The 14,451-nt window shown below is 42.7% G+C and overlaps 1 protein-coding gene across 1 annotated transcript in view; it reads right to left on the reverse strand.

The window, feature by feature from the left end:
* Nucleotides 1-10,352, reverse strand: part of LOC137378786 (beta,beta-carotene 15,15'-dioxygenase-like) — a 48,942-nt gene extending 38,590 nt beyond the window's left edge. The window contains exons 1-4 of the mRNA XM_068049185.1: nt 10,194-10,352; nt 8,075-8,203; nt 5,819-5,948; nt 43-190 (exon numbers count right to left, since the gene is read on the reverse strand). Of these exons, the coding sequence (XP_067905286.1) occupies nt 43-190; nt 5,819-5,948; nt 8,075-8,203; nt 10,194-10,257 (471 nt within the window). The 5' untranslated portion in view covers nt 10,258-10,352. The remainder of the gene's footprint in view (nt 1-42; nt 191-5,818; nt 5,949-8,074; nt 8,204-10,193) is intronic.
* Nucleotides 10,353-14,451: the final 4,099 nt, after the last annotated feature.

Here is a 14,451-nt window from a genome sequence, read left to right on the forward strand (position 1 = left end):
AACCAGAATCCCTCCAACAGAGTTTATTTTAATCAATCTCACCTTCTCCAGTGTTTCAAGTGACCTTGGATCGATCCTTCTGATATAGTTGACCTCTGATGAAGCAAAGAAATCCTCACCATATTTAATTATATTAATCAAACAGTTATCAGTGAAATCAGGAATAACATGCGTGAGATAGGACATGGCCCTGTAAAATAAAAACAAAGGTGTGTTACTTGCTTATGTTTGATTCAGTTGTTTTCCATTTTGAGTCAAAGTGCAATGGAACAATTTGTAGTGCTGACAGTACAAAAGGAATTGTTTATGCAATATTGGTAGAACTCAAAGTGGATAGGTCATCGGATCCTAATAGTATACACCTAGGTTGTTGAAAGAAGCCATGAAATAGGCTGGATTTTAAGCAGCCCTCAACATCGGGATCCATGGCTGGGGAGGGGGGGTGGGAACAGGCCTGAAGATGGCCCCGAATGAGGCCCATCATGGACCTCGACAAGGGCAGGGCTCGGCCCAATATTACCGGCGGCCAGGCCTCGTGGCGGCCCCCCCCTGCTGCTCGACGATGGGACCGCAATCTAAATATTTAAATAAATTAAAATACATGAACTAATTAATTTCACGTTGCCTCCTGATTTCCCACCGCAATCGTCACCCTGGCAGCCGGCACTGCCATGCCTTCGGATCCCTGTCCGGGGAAACGAGGTGGAACACTTGTTGGGGGAGGGGGGCCAGGGGAGGTAAAGTTATCAGTGCACGGAGGGGGGGGGGGGGTAAATGGAGTCAAATTAGGGTCATGGGTGTAGGAGACGGTGGGAAGGGTTGTAGGTGAAAGTTTGCGCAGTTTGGGGGGTTAAGGTCAGATGGTAAAGGTAAGTGTTGTGGGGATAAGGGCAAATAATTAATTTAATTGTTATGGGGGTGGGAGGGGGCAAAAGAGATGTATGTATTTTTAAAATTCCATTTAACTTTAAATATTTAAATTTCCTGGTAGGGCTGACAGCCCTTTAAAAATGGTGTCAGCACCTGCACACGGGAGCTGATGCCATTGCTGGAGATGGACAGCCCACCCCCTCCATGTGATTGGGGGGGGCCTCCCACCCCAGCTATTTAAATGAGCTTGGAATCGTGGTGGCACTTTGGCGTATGGCCTGCACAGGCGGGCTGCCATTTTTTTCGGCAGGCTTATAAAATTCAGCCCAACAGAAGCTCTGATCATAATTTTAAAATACACTTACATACAAATTTTGCCATATGACTAGACAATTGTTTAAGAAGGGAGAGCAGGCTAAATGGGTAACCATAGGCTAAAAAATCTAATATCAGTTGTGGGCAAACTTCTGATGAATTTAATAGAGTTTTTTGAAGAGACAACAGATTGGATAGATAAAAGGAGTTCACTAGATGTAGTGTATATGAATTGTCAGAAGACATTCAATAATACTTTACACCACAATAATTCTGGTCTATGGTATAAGAGGAGATATAGAGTAGAAAGGTGACAGACAGGAAACAAAAAAATTCATCATTGGGTTTTGCTTCAGGCAGTGGTGTACCTTGAGGGTCAGTAATGGGTCAGTTTTTGTTCTTGGTATAGATAGATTATTTGGGTCACAAGGAATACAGTCTCAAAATGTGCTGATGACACAAAAGCAGAAGGTTTGGAAAACAATAAGCATTAAGGACTATAAAATGCTTAGGGAAGGCATGGGCAAGATAAGAGATTAGAAGAAGCAATTTCATGTGCAGAAGTTTAAGCTAAGAAATTTTGGAAGAAAAACTACAAGGAAGCAATATTTGGTGCAAAGACCCACTAGGCTGCAGATGTTGGCAGGTGGAGGTGGTGGCGTAGTGGTATTGTCACTGGACTAGAAACCCAGAGACCCAGGATATTGCTCTGGGGACATGGGTTCAAATCCCACCACAGCAGAAGGTGGAATTTGAATTCAATTAATAAATCTGGAATTAAAAGCTAGTCTAATGATGGCCACAAAGCCATTGTTTGTTGTAAAAACCCATCTGATTCACTAATGTCCTTTAGGGATGGAAATCTGCTGCCCTTACCTGGTCTGGCCTACTTGTGACACCAGACCCACAATAATGTGGTTGACTCTTACACACTCTCTGAAATGGCCTAGCAAGCCACTCAGTTGTATCGAACCACTACTAAGTCAATAAAAAGAGAATGAAACCAAACGGACCACCCAGCATCGACCTAGATACCAGAAACGACAATGGCAAACCCAGCCCTGTCGACCCTGCAAAGTCTTGCTTACTGACATCTGGGGGCTTGTGCCAAAGTTGGGAGAGCTGTGCCACAGAGTAGTCAAGCAACAGCCTGACGTAGTCATACTCACGGAATCATACCTTACAGACAATGTCCCAGACATCACCCTCCCCAGCTATGTCCTGTCCCACCGGCAGGACAGGCCCAGCAGAGGTGGCGGCACAGTGGTATACAGTCAGGAGGGAGTTTCCCTGGGAGGCCTTAACATCGACTCTGGACCCCATGAAGTCTCATGGCATCAGGCCAAACATGGGCAAGGTAACCTCCTGATGATTACCACCTACCGCCCTTCCTCAGCTGATAAGTCAGTACTCCACCATGTTGAACACAACTTGGAGGAAGCACTGAGGGTGGCGAGGGCACAGAATGTACTCTGGGTGGGGGACTTCAATGTCCATCACCAAGAGTGGCTCGGTAGCACCACTACTGATCAAGCTGGCCGAGTCCTAAAGGACATAGCTGCAGACTGGGTATGCAGCAGGTGGTGAGGGAGCCAACACGAGGGAAAAACATACTTGACCTCGTCCTCATCAATCTGCCTGCCGCAGATGCATCCATCCATGACGGTATTGGTAGGAGTGACCACCGCACAGTCCTTGTGGAGACCAAGTCCCGCCTTCACATTGAGGATACCCTCCATGGTGTTGTGTGGCACTACCATCGTGCTAAATGGGATAGATTTCAAACAGATCTATCAATGGAAAACTGGACATCCATGAGGCGCTGTGGGCCATCAGCAGCAGCAGAATTGTACTTAACCACAATCTATAACCTCATGGCCCGGCATATCCCCCACTCTACCATTACCATCAAGCCAGGAGACCAACCGTGGTTCAATGAAGAGTGCAGGAGGGCATGCCAGGAGCAGCACCAGGCATACCTCAAAGAGGTTTCAACCTGGTGAAGCTACAACACAGGACTACATGTTTGCCAAACTGCGTAAGCAGCATGCAATAGACAGAGTTATGCTATCCCATAACCAACGGATCAGATCTAAGCTCTGCAGTCCTGCCACATCCAGCTGTGAATGGTGGTGGACAATTAAACAACTAACTGGAGGAGCTGGTTCCACAAATATCCCCATCCTCAATAATGGGGGAGCCCAGCATATCAGTGCGAAAGATAAGGCTGAAGCATTTTCAACGATCTTCAGCCAGAAGTGCCGGGTCGATGATCCATCTCGGCCTCATCCTGAAGTCCCCAGCATCACAGATGCCAGACTTCGGCCAATTCGATTCACCCCCTGTGATATCAAGGAACGACTGAAAGCACTGGATACTGCAAAGGCTATGGGCCCTGACAATATTCCAGCAATAGTACTGAAGACCTGTGCTCCAGAACTTGCCACGCCCCTAGCCAGGCTGTTCCAGTACAGCTACAAAATTGGCATCTACCCAGCAATGTGGAAAATTGCCCATGTATGTCCTGTACACAAAAAGCAGGACAAGTCCAACCCTGCTAATTACCGCCCATCAGTCTACTCTCAATCATCAGTAAAGTGATGGAAGGTGTCATCAACAATGCCATCAAGCAGCACTTGCTTAGCAATAACCTGCTCAGTTTGTGTTCTGCCAGGGCCACTCAGCTCCTGACCTCATCACAGCCTTGCTTCAAACATGGACAAAAGAGCTGAACTCAAGAGATCAGGTGAGAGTGACTGCCCTTGACATCAAGGCAGCATTTGACCGAGTATGGCATCAAGGAGCCCTAGCAAAACTGGAGTCAATGGGAATCAGGGGAAAACTCTACGCTGGTTGGAGTCATACCTAACGCAAAGGAAGATGGTTATGGTTGTTGGATGTCAATCATCTGAGCTCCAGGACATCACTGAAGGAGTTCCTCAGGGTAGTGTCCTAGGCCCAACCATCTTCAGCTGCTTCATCAATGACCTTCCTTCAATCATAAGGTCAGAAGTGGGGATGTTCGCTGATGATTGCACAATGTTCAGCACCATTCACGACACCTCAGATACTGAAGCAGTCTGTGTAGAAATGCAGCAAGATCTGGACAATATCCAGGCTTGGGCTGATAAGTGCAAGTAACATTAGCACCACACATGTGCCAGGCAATGACCATCTCCAACAAGAGAGAATCTAACCATCTCCCCTTGACATTCAATGGCATTACCATCGCTGAATCCCCCACTATCAACATCCTAGGGGCTACTATTGACCAGAAACTGAACTGGAGTAGCCATATAAATACCATAGCTACAAGAGCAGGTCAGAGCCTCGGAATCCTGCGGCGAGTAACTCATCTCCTGACTCCCCAAAGCCTGTCCACCATCTACAAGACACAAGTCAGGAATATGATGGAATACTCTCCACTTGCCTGGATGGGTGCAGCTCCAACAACATTCAAGAAGCTCGACACCATCCAGGATAATGCAGCTCGCTTGATTGGCACCCCATCTACAAACATTCATTCCCTCCACCACCAATGCACAGTGGCAGCAGTGTGTACCATCTACAAGATGCACTGCAGCAATGCACCAAGGCTCCTTAGACAGCACCTTCCAAACCATGACCTCTACCACCTAGAAGGACAAGGGCAGCAAATGCATGGGAACACCACCACCTGCAAGCTCCCCTCCAAGTCACACACCATCCTGACTTGGAACTATATTGCCGTTGCTTCACGGTCACTGGGTCAAGATCCTGGAAGTCCCTTCCTAACAGCACTGTGGGTGTACCTACCCCACATGGACTGCAGTGGTTCGAGAAGGCAGCTCACCACCACCTTCTCAAGGGCAATTAGGGATGGGCAATAAATGCTGGCCTGGCCAGTGACGCCCACATCCCATGAATGAATTAAAAAAAAAAGATCTAGGGGTTCAAATAGAAAATTCTCTGAAAACGCAGGTGTAGGTAGATAAAGTCCTAAGTAGAATCTTGGGTTTTATAAATAAGGACATACAGTGCAAGAGTAACAAATTAATGATAAATATATCCAACAACTTGGTTAGTCCACAGTTAGAGTGCTATGTGCAGTTGTGGACACTGCTTCATCGTAAAGGCATCAAAGCCATTGAAGCATTTACCATAGGTTCACCAGGATTATGGGCAACTATAGTTTTAAGGAGATACTTGCGATACCAGTACTTTTTACATTGGAACATAGAAATCTATGTGATATTTAACAGAAGTATTTTTAAATGATAAGTTTTGATAGAGTGAACAAGCAAGGACTATCATCTCTAGTTGTTGAGTTGATGATGAAATCATCAATTTAAAATTATCACTAAGGGAGTGAGAAAGAAGTTAGATCTGTTGCGAGCATGGAATGCTTGCCACTGGGATTGATTGAGGCACAGCCTATTGCTTTCTTTAAGGGAAAATAAGATAAATATTTGAAGCATAGAAAGATACAAGGCTACAGGGAGAGTGCAGAGCAATAGATTGCTTTCGCAAAGAGCTGGTATCGATACAATAGGCCTAATGAACTCCTGTGCTGCAAATGTCGACAGTTCTGTGATATAATTTTCTTTGATACTTAAAATATCTAGGAAACATCTATAGTTCACTTCATGCTTACTTGGAAAAGATATTCTTGCACGGATCTGGGTAAGCCATTGTGCCAAATTCTGACACCACAATCCTATTGGCTTCTATGTTAGACTTGTAAGTATCGCTGCGGAGATACTTACTTCTGTAGAACACCTCGCCTAGATTTAAGAATATAAAAGCCAGTAATCATTGTGGTTAGTAGAAATGAATTTTCAATTTCCCACCGTAGCCTCGGAAATTCAGGATCTGAAGTTTGTGAAGTTCATCCACTTTGTGTCCCACAACTTTAGGTTTTGAGATCTGCTGCACTTACCCAACCTCAATTAGCCACAAGTTGTCCTACTTCCAAATGATAGTACATACAATTCAGGTTTGGAAATGTCAGGGACTCGTCCCAATAGAGTTGAATGCTGATGAATGTATACGGAATAATGAAATATTTGGAGTTAAAAATGTATTTGTTTATCTGCAGCTGGAGCTGATATCACTGCTTGATTCATTTTCAGGCAGCATTGCATACTCCCACCAGGAGTCAATAATTGGCATCCATTTCTGTGGGGCTTTTGTGTTGGTGCCAGTTTCAAAATAGAGCATCAGCTGGGCAATGATCTCACACATATTAGAATATTTAAGGATAATTTCCCTGAAGCGCATATGACACAGCACAGAAAACACATCACTAAGGCTGTTGGACACATCTATTCAATGGATAGAGGACGATAGCTAAAATATTTATTTTTCTTACCATTTGTTCGTCTCTCCTATCCTCACCTGAAGGCACTGACTTCTTTCTGATTATACAATCAAAAACAATACTGAAAAACATTACAGGGCTTTGAGGAAAGAAGTGGAATGAATTGGATAGCATTACCAATAGGCCAGCACAAGCAAAATGGGATGATGGTTTCCTTCTGTACTGTATCATTTTATGGTTATATGATATCCATAGGTGCTGAGCTGAGGAGCACTGGGTGGCTCTCATTGGGAAAACTTGGGGGAAGAAAAGAACAAAGATGTCTATTCCAGAAAGCCAGTTGATGAAGGATAGAACTGGAACCAATCTTTGCACTCTTCAATATTTATTTACAGAATTACACATTACAAGCATACACCCCTAACCCAATAACCACAGTATGAACCTAATGATAACTTAAAAGGAGAAACTAAGTGCCTCTATTGAAGCGGCAGCAGTAATATTCAAGAACAAAAAGCAAAAACTTTAAAGGACTGATTTAACGATTCAAATTAAAATAACATTCCTTGGGGTGATAATGCATTCCAGTCTCCCTGGTGCCCACTATTTATTTATGCCTCTTTTGAAAAACCAAACCAATTAAAGGTAGGGGCTAGATATCCCTATTGAAGGAGCACCCATACTATACAGTAACAAAGAACAAACTGTAAAGGAAACGTAACTAAATCAAACTAAAATAACATTCCTGGGGGTGATAATGCACTCCAGTCCTCCGGTGCCCACCAGTTGCAGAAGGTAAAGGGGGCTCCAGTGAATGCCCAGTTAATGCCCACCACCTGTTTGCAATTAAACACAGTTAATATACAATTATCAAAAGATAGACATAGTAGGCCCATGGCAGGCAACAATGAGGGTTGTTTTTGCACCTGTCACTCTAAGCATTTCATTTTTTAAATTCTAAAGTTCTATATTTTCACACCACTTGTAAAATGGTATAAATCAGGTCCCTTTTTCCATATGCCGCTACCAGCTAAAAGCAAACTATCAGACAACCCAGATAAGCATATTAATCTATTGCTGCTCTTGTAATGTTATAATAATCACAGTTACTGCTCTCACAACAGCAGTACAGACGACACAGAAGTGAAATTCTACTTTAAATATCTCTGAACCAAAATAAAACCTGCACTGAATATCTTTCGAGCCAATTCTTTACTCCAGTGATTAATACACTATTACACACAAATATGGAGAAAGAACGGTTAGTGACAAAACATTGAAGGAAAACAAAATAACATTCATGAGACGAGATTGAGTAGATCTGACTTTTCCCACTTTTCAAATCCAGCTGAGTGAAATCTCTGTAAAGCCATGGTTTAAAGCTTTATGTGACAAACATCAACCATCCTTCCACTGGGCCTTTGACAGACCTTTTGAGACAGACTATCTAGATTTTGCATGCAGATTATGTGCTTAATGAAGAACACACACCTAATTAAACTAATAGACAGGACAGAATGTTCATAATGGTTCTGATATTTATTATTTCCATATGTGGAAACAGGTTAATTCTGTTCTATAGTAACATACCATTTTCAAAAGTGAAACTATGTAGCAGTGCCAACCCATCAAACCAATGGTTGTAGACAGTGTCTCCAATTTTGTGCATGCCTGGTCCATTTCGTATGAGTGTACCTTGTAGCCATTGTGGAATTTGACCTATTTATATTTAAAATAAAAATCAGTTAAAAAGTATCTTATTGTATCATTATTATTAGTTTATTGCCAGCTCATGGTGGGGAAATTCAATACAATATCAATAATCCCAAGTGTGTTGGCACTAATCAAACAGAGGCAGCTTCAGTGGGTCAGACACGTCCACAGGATGGAAGATGGTCACACACCCCGTAACCGTGCACATTATTCCTTCTCATATAACTGTCTAATTCCTTTTTGAATGCTTCAATTAAACCCACCACCACCACACTCTCAGGCAGCACATTCCAGACCTTAACCACTTGCTGTGTGAAAATGTTTTAGCGCATGTCGCTTTTGCTTCTCTTACCCATTACTTTTAATCTGTGCCCTCTTGTTCTCGATCCTTTCAGGAGTGGGAACAGTTTCTCTCTAACCACACTGTCCAGACCCCTCATGATTTTGAATACCTCTATCAAATCACCTCTCAGCCCTGTCTTCTCCAAGGAAAACGGTCCCAACTTCTCCAGTCTATCTTCATAACTGAAGTTTCAAATCCCTGGAACCATTCTCCTGAATCTTTTCTGTACTCTCTCCAACGCCCTCACATCTTTCCTAAAGTGCGGTGCTCAGAACTGGACGCAATGCTCCAGCTGAGGCCGAACAAGTGTCTTGTACAAGTTCAACATAACTTCCTTGCTCTTGTACTCCAAGCCCCTATTAGTAAAACCCAGGATACTGCATGTTTTATTAACCGCTGTCTCAACCTGTCCTGCCACCTTCAAAGACTTATGCACATATACACCCAGGTCCCACTGCTCCTGCAACCCCTTTAGAATTGTACCCTTTATTTTATATTGTCTCTTCATGTTCTTCGTACCAAAATGAATCATTTCACATTTCTCTGCATTGAACTTCATCTGCCACCTGTCTGCCCATTCTACCAACTTATCTATAGTCTTTTGAAGTTCTACACTATCCTCCTCACAGTTCACAATGCTTCCAAGTTTCGTATCATCCATAAACTTTGAAATTGTGCCCTGTACACCAAGGTCTCGGTCATTAATATATATCAGGAAAAGCAGGGGTCCCAACCTTCACCCTTGGGGAACTCCACTACAAACCTTCCTCCAGCCCAAAAAATATCCATTAACCACTAGTCTTTGTTTCCTGTCATTCAGCCAATTCCATTTCCATGTAGTTACCGTCCCTTCTATTCCTTGAGCTACAAGTTTGCTCACAAGTCTGTTGTGTGGCACTGTATCAAATGCCTTTTGAAAGGTCATGTACACCAATCAACAGCATTGCGCTCATCAACCCTCTCTGTTACCTCCTCAAAAAACTCCAGCAAGTTACTCAAACATGATTTTCCCTTAAGAAATCCATGCTGGCTTTCTCTAATTAACCCGCATTTGTCCATCTTTCAAGATACGCACTGCCCAGCAAATGAAATCGGCTTCTCCAAATGTAGTGTTGATGATAAAAGTTTCGGTTTCATGCAGAGGTTAAATCGGTGCAGTGTAAATCAGACGCCGATTCTGGAGCGAAGGGAAACGCGAGTCTTTCTTCCAGGGATTCACAATCCGCTTGCCTCTGGTGTCAGATCTTCTCCTGACGCTACACCTGTAGCCTTGGTTCTACCGCTGCAGTTAAATGTTAAATGCGCCCAAAATAAAGAGCGGCTTCCGTTTACCTGCTTTGGTGCTACTGTATATTGAATCTGACAGAAAGCAGCACAAGTCTAAGATGCAACAGCTTAAGACAGGCGCAGTTATTCTTCTAAATCTAACCAGACACATGGTCAATACTTCAGGTTATTTCCTGGGATTTACAGTAGTTTAAAATGCATTAACTGGTGAATTGCTGCCTTTGGTATAGAAAGATTGTATCATTTCCACTGCCCGAATGTTTAATAAACGCCAAGGTTTTTGAATTGTTGCATACAATATCTGTTTAACAGTAGCTGACATTTAACGGAATCACAAACTATTCTGTAATGGGCAGTATTTCTCACCTTGAATTTCTGCTTTGATTGGCTCTGGAATTTCGCTTTTATTTTGCGTGAACAGCGATTGCATGTTGATCCTGGCACCGGCTGCGGGCACTCTGTGTACTACCCCAACTCTCCCACTCGCTGAATGATTCCGGTTTCACGCTCTGTCCTGTGACCTAATGTGGAGGAAAAGGCAAACCACAGCCGAGTACAGCTGAGAAAGTGAAAGCACACTCCGATACACTGTCAGGGCTTTTGCAATAAGAATAGCGCAACAGTGCAATAGTTTCAAAGTTGAATGCCCTTATTTAACGACGAGTTAAGAGGTTTTTATACGTCGGATACACACTTTCAACAATCCTGTAAATACTCCCGGCATGGACTTGATGGGCCGAATGGCCTCTTTCTGTGTCGTAATGACCATATAACTTCTTAATATACCGAACGTATTCATATCACACTTTCAAACCCGTTGATCCAGTATTCCTGTCTACAAATTGCATTAAATATTACATAAATAATGTTGTAAAGATGTCAAATTCCTGCTGAGAGGAAGGCTTCAAATTAATCTTTACGATTGAATGAGAAAAATGTTCGAGATGCTGAGTGCTTACAATAAGCATAGGAACACCGAAAAGAACAAATATCCCTTACTAGCCAGTTTCTCTGATGCTTTTTGCTCAAACGCCTCGGCTGTGACACAACAACTCCATGCAGGTACTCCAGCTGCAACCATAAGCAACGAAGATAGACATGGTTCAAGTTCCTTATTTTATACATAATAAACGATGGCACTTTGCACTGTCTACTGGCAAAGGTAGCATAGTGGTTATGTGACTGCATTAGTAATTCGGCGACCTTGGATCTGATGCTTTATGTTCAAATCCGACCACAGCAGATGGAGAATTTAAGTTCAATTAATTAAATATTTTTGAATAAAAAGCTGTAATTAGTAATAGTAACTGTGAAACTACTGGATTGTTGTAAAAATGAGGTGCCAACCTGTTGAAGCTACAACACAGGAAGTAGCATGCTATAGACAGAGCTAAACAATCCCAAAACCTTAAGATCAGATCATAGCTCTGCATTCCTGACACATCCAGTCATGAATAGTGGTAGACAATTAATAAACTAAAAGGAGGAAGAGGCTCCATGAACATCCCCATCCTCAATGATGACAGAACCAACCACAACTGGTCAAAAGACAAAGCTGACATATTTGCAACCACCTCCAACCAATGGACGATCCATCTCTGGCTTTCCTGACGTTCCATCCATCACAGATGCCAGTCTTCAGCCAATTCAATTCACTTCATGTGATATCAAGAAACAGGTGAGCGCACTGGATACAGCAAAGGTCCTGACAAGATCCGAATGTAGTGCTGAAGACATGCTCCAGATCTAGCTGCCCTTCTAGACAAACTATTTCGGTACAGCTACTACACTTGCATCTGCCCAACAAAGTGGAAAATTGCCCAGATATGCCCTGTCCATGAAAAGCAGGACAAATCCGATATAGCCAATTACTGCCACAGCAGCACACTTTCAATCTTCAGCAGTATGGTGGAAGTGGTCAATGATAGTGCTATCAAGCTGCACTTACTCACCAATAACTTGCTCACCGATTGGTTTCCGCTAGGACCACCTGGCTCCAGTCCTCATTACAGCCTTGGTCCAAACATGGACAAAAGATCTGAATTCCAGAGATTTTTTAAAAATTCATCTGTGGGATGTGGGCATCACTGGTCAGCATTTGTTGCCCACTCTCACAAGGTGAGAGTGACTGCCCTTGATGTCTAAGCAGCATTTGACCAAGTGTAGCATCGAGGAGCCCTAGTAAAATTGAAAGCCAATAGAATCGGGGAAAATTCTCCACAGGTTGAAGGCACACCGAGCACAAATGAAGATAGTTGTAGTTGTGGGAGGCCAATCATCTCAGCCTCAGGACAGCATTGCAGGAGTCCCTCAGGGCAGTATCCTAGGCTCAAACATCTTCAGCAGCTTCAATATTATCTTCCTCTATCAAAAGGTCATAAATGAGGATTTTCACTGATGGTTGCATAGGGTTTGGGCCCATTTTCAACACAACTTTTACATGACAACTTCAAAAAGTACTTCATTGGCAATAACGAGCTTTGAGACATCTGGTGGTTGTATATAAATGCAAGTCTTTCTTTCTTCTATGGATGGGCAATAAAAATGACCATATGCCATGATTGAATAAAAAAAATCTCCTAGCTTTGGTTGCATAGATGAATGGAAGCTGTTGAATTCTTTTTCAAAAAGTCATACTATCTCACAACTCAAATGGAACCAAAGGATTGAACCAGAGCAGTTGCCAGCCAATGATGCTTCTTTATTCCAGGAACTTTTTTTTCCCCCAAAATTCTGCGTCTACAAACCATACTTGTCTTAGATCCAACAAACATGAATATTGATTTTAAAGTGACTAGTTTATTAACAAAGTTATGTATTTGAAGGAGCCAAAAATTCAAATGATTACTGTGATTACATTCAGAGATCCTAAATGCAGTTCTCTTTTAAAACTATTTTTGCAAGGAAGTTCAGAATTAACCAACTTTTCTTTTACAAATTAGGAGCAGGAGAAGGCCACTCGGCCCTTCGAGCCTGCTCCGCCATTCAGTAAGATCATTGCTGAACTGATTACTCCACATTTCCACCTACCTTGCTAACCTTTCACCCCTTTGCTTATCGAGAATCGATCTACCTCTGCCTTAAAAATATTCAAAGACTCTGCTTCCACTGCTTTTTGAGGAAGAGAATTCCAAAGACTCATGACCCTCTGAGAGAAAACAATTCTCCTCATCTCTGTCTTAAATGGGTGACCCCTTATTTTTAAACAGTGACCCCTAGTTATAGATTATCCCACAAGGGGAAACATCCTTTCCACGTCCACCCTGTCAAGACCCCTCAGAATCTTATATGTTTCAATCAGGTCACCTCTTACTCTTCTAAATTCCAACAGATACAAGCCTAGCCTGCCCAACCTTTCCTCACAAGACAGACCGCCCATTCCAGGCATTAGTCTAGTAAACCTTCTCTGTACTGCCTCCAACGCATTTACATCATTCCTTAAATAAGGAGAACAATACTGTACAGAGATCTCCAGATGTGGTCTCACCAATGCCCTGTATAGCTGAAGCATAACCTCCCTACTTCTGTATTCAATTCCCCTCGCGATAAACGATAACATTCTATTAGCTTTCCTAATTACGTGCTGTACCTACATACTAACCTTTTGCGATTCATGCACTAGGACACCCAGATCCCTCTGCATCTCAGAGCTCTGCAATCTCTCACCATTTAGATAATATGTTTCTTTTTTATTCTTCCTGCCAAAGTGGACAATTTCACATTTTCCCACATTATACTCCATTTGCCAGGTCTTTGCCCACTCACTTAACCTATCTATATCCCTTTGTAGCCTCCTTATCTCCTTTTCACAAGTTACTTTCTTACCTATCTTTGTGTCATCAGCAAATTCAGCAACCATACCTTCGGTCCCTTCATCTAAGCCATTTATAAAAATTGTAAAAATTTGAGGCCCCAGAACTGATCCCTGTGGCACATCACTCGTTACAAGTTGCCAACCAGAAAATAACCCATTTACGCCTAATCTCTGTTCCCTGTGAGCTCGCCAATCTTTTGTCCCCCCTACACCATGAGCTTTTATTTTCTGTAATAATCTTTGATGTGGCATCTTATCAAATACCTTCTGGAAATCTAAGTACAGTACATCCACCGGTTCCCTTTTATCCACAGTACATGTAACTCCCTTAAAGAACTCCAATAATTTGGTTAAACATGATTTCCCTTTCACAAAACCATGTTGAATCTGCCTGATTACCTTGAATTTTTCTAAATGCCCTGCTATAACATCTTTAATAATAACTTCTAACATTTCCCTATGATAGATGTTAAGGCAACTGGCCCGTAGTTTCCCGCTTTCTGTCTCCCTCCCTTTTTGAATAAAGGAGTTACATTGGCTATTTTCCAATCTAGTGGAACCTTCCCCAATTCTAAGGAAATTTCGGAAATCAGAACCAATGCACCAACTAACTAACTATCTCACTAACAGCTCTGTAGGTATACATGCCCGACATGGACTGCAACGATTCAAGAAGGCAGTTCACCACCACCTTCTCAATGGCAATTAGGGATGGGCAATAAATACTGGCCTAGCCAGCATCGCCCACATCCCAGGAACGAATTTTAAAAAAACTAGCCTCTTCCTTTAAGACCTTATGATGAAGTCGAT

The sequence above is a fragment of the Heterodontus francisci genome, chromosome 17 (genome assembly GCF_036365525.1).
Source record: "Heterodontus francisci isolate sHetFra1 chromosome 17, sHetFra1.hap1, whole genome shotgun sequence".
Lineage (NCBI taxonomy): Eukaryota > Metazoa > Chordata > Chondrichthyes > Heterodontiformes > Heterodontidae > Heterodontus > Heterodontus francisci.